Raw genomic sequence first — 11000 nt, 5'->3', positions numbered from 1 at the left:
CCTTGTGTACTACAGTGTCTTCTTCCCTTCCCCACAAAGACAGACAAGGAAGAAGCAGGGTAGGAGGCCACCTAACTCTTTCAGCCCCTTCCTCTAAGATGTAGGTCAACCTTTCAAAAAGGGGCAGTATTTGGACCCTAGGCCCTTTGCCGGCCATGGCAGGATGTTATACTGTGGCCCAGGCTTCTGCTAAGGCCTTGGTTATTTTTGGCAGTCTGGTTTGGTCTCTCTTTCCCTGGCACTTATACTTGTCTCCTCCTGCCTGCTGTCACTCTCACTTCCAGCAAGTTGAAGTCAAGTATTAATGCATTCCAGCTCCCTGAGAAATGGTTTATGGTACAGTCAGGAACTTGTCTAGATTGGTTTGTAGGCTTTGGGAAGTAGGGAGAAGGCAGGGTGGGAGACGGCCAGGGATCTTTCTTAAGTTTTCACATGTTACATCCTGGAGAAATAAAGGTTTGGTCATCAGAATTCAGATTCCAAAGACCTAGGCAATTTTTCCATCCTAAAAATACTGCTTTTGGAAAATTATCCTAGCTGTAAAGCTTCTCTTTTGTTGTAGAAGACAGTATTTTCCCTAATGTTTCCTTTTGGAGTGTTGGTTTGCGGAAAGAAGCTATGTGGCTCACTCTTTCTTTAGACCTTTCTATTCTACGCTTTCTTCTCTCTATGTTGACATTCTTCCAATGTGTGTAGGTGAAGTGTAGTTGCTCAGAGATCCAGGCAGGAGCCTCTGTCCCTAAGGCTTAGCCTTTCTTTACCAGTTGTGGTGTTAATTTGCCAGGCAGCAAGAAGAGTCAAGTTGCTTAGCCTATGTCTTGGTTTCCTGCTTCAAATTGGTGGCACTCATCATTGAATACCAATGAAGTGTGCTCAGGAGGACAGGATTGACTTGACTACCTGGAGCAGGAACCTTTGCAGGGCTGCAAATACACCCTAGAAAAAGTGAGGGTTGTTATCTGCGCTGGAAACAAAGGAAGGGCTTTTGGGAAGTGGAGGGCAGTGGCATGTAGTTAAAGAAGCTTAGAATTACATTTGTTTTTGTTTAAAACTGATGTTTCATTTCACCTACTGCTTGAGCAGGGGTAAAGTTTGAACATCTAAAATGACTTTGTCTCCCCCTTTCTTTCTTTTGAGTTTATTTTTGTTGGATTTTTCTGCTGTTTATTTTCTGTGAGGCCAAGTGTGATTTCATTTTTCATTCCTGAAGTCTTGTTAATATAGGAAAGAATGTAAACTCCATGAGGGCAAGAGTTTTGTTTTATTCAATATTGTGTCCCCAACACTTTGGGAAGTTCCTGGCACATGAAAAGTGCTGGCCACATTTGTTGAATGCATTTCCCTTTTTGCCTTTCCCATCCCTGAACTTAGGTACATTTCTGTCTCTCTGCTGAGAAATCAGCCTTGGACATTGGGGCAGTAGTTAAATCTCTGTATGGGAGAAAATCTCAGCAGTTAATTTTGATAGAAAAGTTGCAAGGCAGATAGATCTTGTATGGATTCACCCTTGTTCCCCTTCTACCAACTACAGCTTATGGGCCATGTGCTTTAAGAGGTGGCTCTCAGCCCAGAAAAACATTCTGAGTCAGGCCTCAGGTTGGCTTTGGGAGATGGAAGTTAAAAAGAAGTGGAGGGAGGAATGTTTCCTTGGCGCTCCACAGGGTTGGTTCTAGAATGATTTTCCTATATGTTTTATACTTTAGTAAAAGTATAAAGTCAATAGTTGGTTACCCCTCTCCCTAAGCCTTTTGTTACAAGAAAAGTAGGTCAAGGGTGTAGACAAGGTTATGGACAGGAGATAGCTGGGTAGGCACAGAACCTACTGCTCTTTCCTGTCTGTAGGGAAAATCAATGAAAAAAAGTCATTTTTAGAGCAACAGTCATGGGTTATTACTAGACCCTTTATCTTTTGTACTCGTTTTGTGTATACTCAGTCTCCGCATCCATGAGACCATGGAACGTGCTAGTCCCTGATATTGCCAACTTTACATGATTGAGGCAATTTCCTGTTGCTTATTGTGGGTAACAATCTAGCCAAAAATCTCAGCATCTCACTTTCTCTACAGGCTCCTTTTCTAATCAGGAGCTACCAGTCTCCCACACCTGTATTAAATGCATTCAGCTAAGAGTTACAGAATTTTCTTTGCCCCCAGCCCCACTAATTCCATGGTAAGATGGGGTGCTACTAAGAGAACCCCTTTACTGCTGGTCTATTTCCAGTTCCCCTAAGAGTTGAATGGAGAAACACGTAGACTTAATAACATTGGTAGACTAGGAAGGGGAAGAAGTTAGGTCGGTTTTAGGAAACACACCAAGATGGGGGGGGGGGCACGTTGGCTTTCAGTCAGTGGAAAGAGTGGTGTTATGCATCCAATGGAAGTAATACATTGGCCAATTGGAAAGGAACCTAAGAAATACTGGCAGTATAGAATGGTGCTGTTATGGGCCAATGAGAAGAAAGATATTGTGTCTCATGGACCAATGGGGAGAACATTTCCTGCAAGACAGCAGGTTGGGTGGCTCATATTTTCAGGATAGGAAATCAGTGGGGGTATTGGAGATACTAAATAGCTCAAAACATCCACTCTCTAGGTACCTTGCCCCTCACCCTCTTACCCCGTAAATGTCTTTGGCATCCGAGGAGAGCAAGCTAAAAAGCCCTCTCATATGTACGACTCCCTAAAGGAAGATTGAGACCAGGGATGGTGCCAGGGGGAAGCTGAAGGAACCGCCCACTTCCCTACCCCGGCCGAACCTGCAATTCCCCTCCCGACCGCAGGGGGCACTGCAGGCCCCGGGGAGATTGGGGCGGAGCGCTGCGAGGGGCCAGGAGCTGCCGCCCCGCTCCAGAGCGCGGGGGGCGCTGTGCGGGGCCCAGGCTGCGGCTCCGCTCCCGGCCACGGGGGGCGCTGCGCGGCGCCGGTGGTTGGTGGTGGCTGTTGGGGGGGGTGGGGGGGAACGGCGGCCGCGGGTGGTGCGGAGGGAGGCCTTGCGGGCGGATCGGGCGCTTGGCGGCGGAGGCGGTGGGAGGCGGCGGGCGGGCGGGAGCGCGGGTCAGGCCGGCCCCGGCGATGGCGGACGCGGCGGCCTCCCCGGTGGGCAAGCGACTGCTGCTTCTGTTCGCGGACACTGCGGCCTCAGCCTCGGCCTCAGTCCCCGCGGCGGCGGCGGCGAGCGGAGATCCGGGGCCTGCGCTGCGCACTCGAGCCTGGCGGGCCGGCACGGTGCGGGCCATGAGCGGGGCGGTGCCCCAGGACCTAGCGGTGAGTGGCGGCCGAGTCGGGCACTCGAGGCCGGGGCTGCGGGGCCTGCGGGCGGCCTCCCCGGGGGCCTTTGTGAGGGGGCGGTGGGATGGGGGTGACCCATTTCCGTGCCCCCGCATCTCCTTAGCGCCCCCCGCCGGCACCTCGGCACCCCGAGCTCTTGCCGGCATGGCTTCCGCGTCGGGGTATGCGCCCCTGTTACCCCCGGGGGGCGGCCAGGGCGCCCGGAGCTGCTGCTTGCAGCCGGCAGGCCCCGCCTCCTGGGCGACCCTTTCTCGGCGTTCCCCCCAACACGCCTTCGGAGCAGACTCTCGAATCTTGAGCTCCCGGGAGCCTCAGAGTTCGGCCAGTGTTGCCGCTGCCCTCTCGAAGACGCGGACCTGTGGTCCCCAGCCTCTCCCAGGAGACCTGCGCCCTGTTCCTTTTCTCCCAGAGCCCCAAGTGGGGCGGGAATGTGGGCAGTTATGGGAGGCACGGAGATTGCAGTTGGAGCTGGTCGGGGCTTTTTTATCTGGCAGTTACTTCCTCGTCTGAGCTGGGCTCAGCCTGGCTGTCTCCAGAAAGGCCAGCTCTCGGCACTGTCTCGAGCTCTCGTCTACTTACGCTTCTGGGTGACAGGAGCTGCAGTTGTGGCTGTTTTTGATAAGTTTGAGATCTTTCTTAGTAGCCGAACGGGGCTGCTGGGTAGTACTTTTTGCTCCCAGCTCAGCTACTCCCCCCCAACCCGGGAGAGGTTTTGTTTTGAAACTTTGTGTTTGGGCTTGGCCCCTTTTGAATGCCTTGGTGAGTTTCGTGATTAAAGCTGTTCAGTCATACAACTTAACTAGCATTCGGGATCTTGATGTGTTATTCTCGTTAATGTGGCGGTAAAATATAGTGTTTGAGTTTTGGCAAGCCACTTTATTTCCTCATTTTGATAGGGGCCCTAGCTTCTCTGGTGAGATAAGGCTCTGAAAAATGGTGTGTGTGCGTGTTGGGGCAGGGGGTGGTCTTTTGGAATGTAATAGATCAGCAAGCAGAAAGTAAATTTTCTTGATGAACTTGCTTCTGCAGATATAAACGGTAACGCAGTTTGTGAGATTTGGAAGTAATGTTGTAGGCTTCCGATGTTCATTTTTCTTCCTATTGATCAACGGTGTTAGACTGTCCTTTTTCACTAATACACAAGCTTTATGGATTTTTTTGTGGATGGCTTAGGCTTTGCTTCTGCTACTTGGGTTCATTTGCTTTGATCTTTCTTCATGCTGTGTAAGAAACGCTGCTAGGACATTTATGAGGCCTCAGTGGGGCAAATTTGCGAAGAGATATCAGAAATATAAGGGGATGGAATGATGATTAAGACTGGGATTTGGATTCCTCTGCGCTTTCTTTAAAAGATGGCTGGGATGGGAAAAGAAGTGTCCATTTCAGATTGATTCTACTCCCGTGGAGGCAAAACATACTTTGACCTAAGGCCTAGTTTGCCCTAGATATTCATTGGGATTTTTTTCTGGTTCTTGCAATGGTCGTCTCGTTTCCTCCATCAGATGAATTGCTAATGAGCTCTGCACCTGAAATGGCTCCCCATTCACTTTGTTGTTTGCTGTGCTCCCTAAGGGCAGAGGTTTTTGAAGCTCACTTCCTTTCTGGACACCCACTAAGCTAAATACTGAATAATTTTACCACTGAGCCCACGGAACTGGGTTCTCAAACCAAGTAAAAAGTTGCAGTGATTCTTGGAAATTAAAGCAAAGAACATTACAACTATGTTGAGGTCTTGCATGGGGCTGTGTGAATATAGAAGCAAAGGCAGGTTTGTATTTTGAGAATACATTTATGCGTGTCTTACATGTATATCCAGGGACATAGATGATAAAACAGCCAGACCAAAACTCAGAGCCTTTAGATTTTTTCACCAGCTTGCAAAATTGTTCAAGAATTGCTGTTTTGTTGAGGTTCTATTAATGACAATGACCAGTGTAGGATGAGAACGGGCCGTTTTGTTTTTCTTTCTTATTAAAAGAGATTTCCTTTGGACCGTGGGCATGTGGACCTTTCCAATTTGCACCACACACGGTAGTAAACACAACTGTCTTCCAATCAAAAGTGTTCTTCCCGTACTCAAGGGTGGAGTTTGCAAGCAGCTGGCCTGTGATTGGGCAGATTTTCATTCAGTTATGTTTAAGATGTTTTCAGGCATGCTTGGTTTTGAGTAATGCCTAGCAGGGCGCCCCCTTTTAAGGATGAGTAATTGAGGGTTGGATGAATGAGTTTCTGAAGTGATTGAAAACACACTTCTCAATTTTAGACTCCACAAATATACTCTTTCTAAATACTTTTTGATTCAGATATCCTATAAAATATAGTACTGATCCATTTAATGAAACGTTTTTTGGAAAACAGTAACAAAGCTAAGTGCTACCTTAAGATGAGATATGAAATAAAGGAGTCAGAATCTGAGAGTTTTGTTGATTGAGAGTTTTGTTGGTAAGGGTCTCATAGGTGGACATCTTCACCAGCAAAAGCCATGCTGACAAATTATTCAGATGTTTAGCCAAGGCATGAAAACAGCTTTTTCCCCCTTTCTCATGGAATAGTAGTAGTTTTGTGTTTTAAAATGGGCCTTTTATTTTTTTTAGAATAGTTTATTGGGTTTTTATGCATTTATCTCTGGCTCTTTCCTAATCCGGTGTCCTCTTTGTGTTCCTAAGTCATTATTGGCTCATGTAAGTTGCAGAGACCTTGGGACTGTCACATATGTGTGTATTGTAGATAAAACAGACCAAAAAATAGAAGAAAGAAACCCATGGATTTTCCTTTTTTTGTTATAAAAGCAAAGCTTGTAATTTGCAAAATGTCAAACAAAGGTTTACACAGGAAAAACCAGCAATCTCTTTGCTCATCTTTCTTAATACTAATACAAAAACATGAAAACATTCAACCGTATACAGTTTCCTTTTTTTAGCAAATGGTGTCATACTGCACGATATTTACATCCTGCCTTTTTTTCTTTCATTTGACAGTATACCATGGGGATCAATACTTACAGATTTTACTCATCATTTTTGGTAACTACCTTATATTCCATAGAATGGATGTACCATAATTTATTCAGTTATTCCTCCTGTTAATGGACATTCAGGTTATCTCAAGTTTTTTTGGCAGTATAGACGGTGCTCTCATTAATATACTTGTATACATATTTTTATGTAATCTAGGTTTTATTTCTGTAGTTTAGCAATCCAGGATTGAAATTGTTCTGTTAAGAAGTATATGTATTTTTTATTTTATTACATAATGCCAGGTTATTTTCCAGTAGGTGTATAGCATTTCCTACTCCACCAACAATACTCAAAGTGCTTGCTTGTTTCTCTTTACCCTTGCCATCACTGGTGTCATCAATCTTTCGTTTTTGCCAATCTGATGGGTGAAAAACAGTATCCATGATTTTCATGACTATTTGTCCTTTTTTTCCATGTGTACTGGCTTTTTCATTTATTTGTTACTTATGGATATCTTTTGCTCATTTGAGAAAAATAGGAGTTGTCTTATCACTCTCTGCAAGTTCTGTGCATGCATATTAACTCCTTCACCTGCTCAATGGGTTGTATTTTGTTTCATTTGTCTCTTGACTTTTTTTTTGTTTGTTTTGAGACAGAGTCTCGCTGTGTTACCCAGGCTGGAGTGCAGTGGCTCCATCTCAGCTCACTGCAACCTCTGCCTCCTAGATTCAAGCGATTCTCCTGCCTCAGCCTCCCGAGTAGTTGGGACTACAGGCACATGCCACCATGCCCAGCTAATTTTTTGTATTTTTAGTAGAGACGGGGTTTCACCATATTGGCCAAGATGGTCTCTATCTCCTGACCTTGTGATCTGCCCACCTCGACCTCCCAAAGTGCTGGGTTTACAGGTGTGAGCCACCGGGCCCGGCTTCTTGAGTTTTTTAATGGGTTGCTTTGCCATATAGAAAAATAAGAATTTTATGTTATCAGAATTATCGGGCCTCTTTTTGTTTCTTTGTTTTGTTTTTGAGACAGAGTCTTGCTCTGTCTCCCAGGCTAGAGTGCAGTGGCATGCTTGCATCTCACTCCTGGGCTAGAGTGATCCTCCCAGGGACTACAGGCATGCGCCACCAGGCCTGGCTAACTTTTGTATTTGTTGTAGAAATGGGGTTTCACCATGTTGCCCAGGCTAGTCTGGAACTCCTGGGCTCAAGCAGTTGCCTGCCTCAGCCTCCCAAAGTGCTGAGATTCCAAACATGAGCCACTGCGCCTGGCCTGACTTTTCTTAATAGTTTAGGATTACTTGACTGGGAAGGAATCCCCATCTTGAACCTGTATAAATATACTTTAAAAAACTTTTTTTTTTTTTTTGAGACAGGGTCTCTCTGTTGCCCAAGCTGGAGTACTATGACACAATCACAACACACTGCAGCTTCGACCTCCCTGGGCTCAGGTGATACTCCCGCCTCAGCCTCCCAAGTAGCTAGAACCACAGATGCCCACTACCACGTCTGGCTAACGTTTATATTTTGTATAGAGATAGGTTTTGTCATGTTGCCCAGGCAGGTCTTGAACTCCTGGGTTCAAGCAATCTGCCTGACTCGGCCCCCTAAAGTGTTGGGATTACAGGCGTGAGCCACTATGCCCAGCCAACATTCTTGTTTATTTTTACCTTTAGATTTTTGGTCCATCTGGAATTTATTTTTTATTTTTATTTATTTATTTATTTTGAGACGGAGTCTCACTCTGTTGCCCAGGCTGGAGTGCAGTGGTGTGATATTGGCTCACTGCAACCTCTGCCTCCTAGGTTCAACCAGTTCTTCTGCCTCAACCTCCCAAGTAGCTGGGACTACAGGCATGCACGAGATTGGGTTTCGCCACGTTGGCCAGGCTTGTCTCGAAGTCCTGACCTCAGGTGATCCACCCACGTCAGCCTCCCAAAGTGCTGGGATTACAGGTATGAGCCACCGTGCCTGGCCTGTAATTATTTATTTATTTAGAGACAGAATTTCATTCTTATCACCCAGGCTGGAGTGCAATGGTGTGATCTCGGCTCACTGCAACCTCTGCCTCCTGGGTTCAAGCGATTCTCCTGCCTCAGCCTCCCCAAGTAGCTGGGATTACAGGCGCCCACCACCATGTAATTTCACCATGTTGGCCAGGCTGGTCTCGAACTCCTGACCTCAGATGATCTGCCTGCCCCGGCCTTCCAAGTGCTGGGATTACAGGTCTGAGCCACTGTGCCCAGCGGGAATTTTTTTTTTGGAGACGGAGTCTTGCTTTGTTGTCCAGGCTGTAGTGCAGTGGCACGATCTCAGCTTACTGCTGCAACCACTGCCTTCCAGATTCAAGCGATTCTCCTGCCTCCAGTCCCAGTAGCTGGGATTACAGGCATGCGCCACCACACCCAGCTAATATTTTTTATTTTTTAGTAGAGACAGGATTTCGCCATGTTGGCCAGGCTGGTGATCCACCCGCCTTGGCCTCCCAAACTGCTGGGATTACAGTCATGAGCCACTGTGCCCGGCCCTTTTTTTTTATTATTTTAATGGTTTTATCTGTCACCCAGGCTGGAGTACAGTGGTGCAGTCATAGCTTACTGCAACCTCAAATTTGTGGGCTCAGTTGGTCCTCCTGCCTCAGCTTCCTGAGTAGCTGGGACTACAGGTATACAGCACCATTCTCAGCTTTTTTGTTTGTTTGTTTGTTTTTGAGACACAGTCTTACTGTGTCACCCAGGCTGGTGTGCAGTGGTGCAGTCTTGGCTCACTGCAACCTCCACCTCCAGAGTTCAAGATATTCTCCTGCCTTAGTCTCCTGAGTAGTTGGGATTACAGGCGTGTGCCACCATGTCTGGCTAATTTTTGTATTTTTAGTAGAGACAGCGTTTCATGATGTTGGCCAGGCTAGTCTTGAACTCCTGACCTCAGCTGATCTGCCTATCTCAGCCTCCCAAAGTGCTGGGATTACAGGTGCGAGCCACCGTGCCCCTGTGCTTTTTTTTTTTTTTTTTTTTTGGTAGAGATTGGGTCTCACAGTTTTGCCCAGGCTGGTTTCAAACTCCTGGCCTTAAGTGATCACCCAGCTCGGCCTCCCCAAGTGCTAGGATTACAGGCATGAGCCACTGCACTTAGCCTGGAATATTTTTGTAATTGGCAAGTGAGATGAGGGACCTAATTTTTTTTTTCTGCTGAGTGACCAATTGTGGCGACGCTAATTTTTTTAGGTAAACCATTCTTTTTCTTTCTGTACGTATAATTAAATAATGCTGTAAATGTAGTATCACTTGGTTTTGAATGTGTATCATAGTTATCTCATGTATCCAGAAGTTACCAGAGAAGTGAAAGCATATATGCCCTATTTTTTTTAGTCCCTTAATCTTTCATCTCTATTTCAAGGAAAGACAGATTCTAAAATACTCCCTTCCTTTGATTAGAGATAATGTAATAATTGTAGCAATGTCTAGGCTAGTACTATGTTTCTTCTATCTGAGAGTCTTCCAGGAGGAGTGACAGTGTATCTGCCTTCTGTTTTTACACCTCCCCACCCAACCTTTCCTCTGTCTCAGGGTGGGGTAGGTAACTCTAAAATACCTATTTTGTTTCTAAATAATGTAATAATTATAGTCAGGTCCAGGACAGTATTATATTTACTGTATTTCCAGTATACAATTCGCTACCTGTGGTCAAACATAGAATTTCAGCCCTAGTTGAAATGGGAGTTTGTGGCTTTTAAAATGTTTGTGTCCTTTTATTACTTATAATTCCAAAAGTTAAAACTCTGAGTGATATCTTGATACTTATGCTCTGTTTATTAATGTAAATAGAATATGTTTTTGTGAATCTGTGTATGGTGTAGAGAACTTTAAATAAAAATGACATTGTACTTTTTGACATTGAGTATATACCATTTAATTGTGAGCCCTTCTAAGCACACTCATCACCTTAACTCTCCCCTTACAGCAGCAGGTCTGTTTTTGAAACACTGAGCCATGGTTGAGTTTTTCAGACTCTCAAGCACTTTATATAGTTGATTTTTTTAAAAAAAAAGATTGTCTCTGTGTGTGTGTGTGTGTGTGTGTATGTGTGTGTGTGTGAATCTTAATAGTTCTATTTCTTTTTTTTTTTTGAGACGGAGTCTCACTCTTTCACCCAGGCTGGAGTGCAGTGGCACAGTCTTGGCTCACTGCAACCTCCGCCCCCCGGGTTCAAGTGATTCTCCTGCCTCAGCCTCTCGAGTAGCTGGGATTACAGGCAAGTAGCTGGGATTACAGGTTCCTGCCACCACACCCAGCTAATTTTTATATTTTTAGTAGAGACAGGGTTTCACCATGTTGGCCAGGCTGGTCTTGAACTCCTGACCGCAAGTAATCTGCCTGCCTTGGCCTCCCGAAGTGCTTATATTACAGGTGTGAGCCACTACGCCCAGCCATTAATTTCCCATTTGTTTCTAAGGGACTTGCTTCACTAAGTCCCCACCTGCCAAGAGTTCATTCTCTTTTTTTTTTAATATACCGCTTCCTGGGTCTCTTCTCCAACTTGTTCTAGTTTATTTATTTAGTTCCCCCTCCACCAACAGACTCAAAATGGTGGGTAAGAAACATGGCATTTTCTGTTGTGATTTTCTTTGCAACAGCTGGGGTGGGTTCTATAGGCTTTGCTTCCACAAGGCCTGGGGGACGCAACACCTGTTGTTGCTTCTCAGTTTTCCACTGCCTTTGACAGGTTAGTGGTTTTTAAGCCCTTTCCACTGTACC

At 45.7% G+C, this 11000-nt stretch overlaps 1 protein-coding gene across 2 annotated transcripts in view; it reads left to right on the top strand.

Annotated features, from left to right (window-relative positions):
* The first annotated feature begins 2873 nt into the window (after nt 1-2873).
* KDM3B (lysine demethylase 3B) overlaps nt 2874-11000 on the top strand; it is a 96712-nt gene continuing 88585 nt past the window's right edge. The window contains exon 1 of one of the 2 annotated variants that reach the window (XM_050795123.1): nt 2874-3263. In XM_050795123.1, coding sequence (XP_050651080.1) covers nt 3072-3263 — 192 coding nt within the window. In that variant the 5' untranslated portion in view covers nt 2874-3071. Of the gene's footprint in view, nt 3264-3882; nt 4047-11000 lie in introns of those variants that run through there. The other variant, XM_050795124.1, reaches the window with a different exon arrangement.

Source organism: Macaca thibetana, chromosome 6, assembly GCF_024542745.1.
Source record: "Macaca thibetana thibetana isolate TM-01 chromosome 6, ASM2454274v1, whole genome shotgun sequence".
Lineage (NCBI taxonomy): Eukaryota > Metazoa > Chordata > Mammalia > Primates > Cercopithecidae > Macaca > Macaca thibetana.
This window is presented reverse-complemented; position numbering and strand designations above follow the sequence as displayed.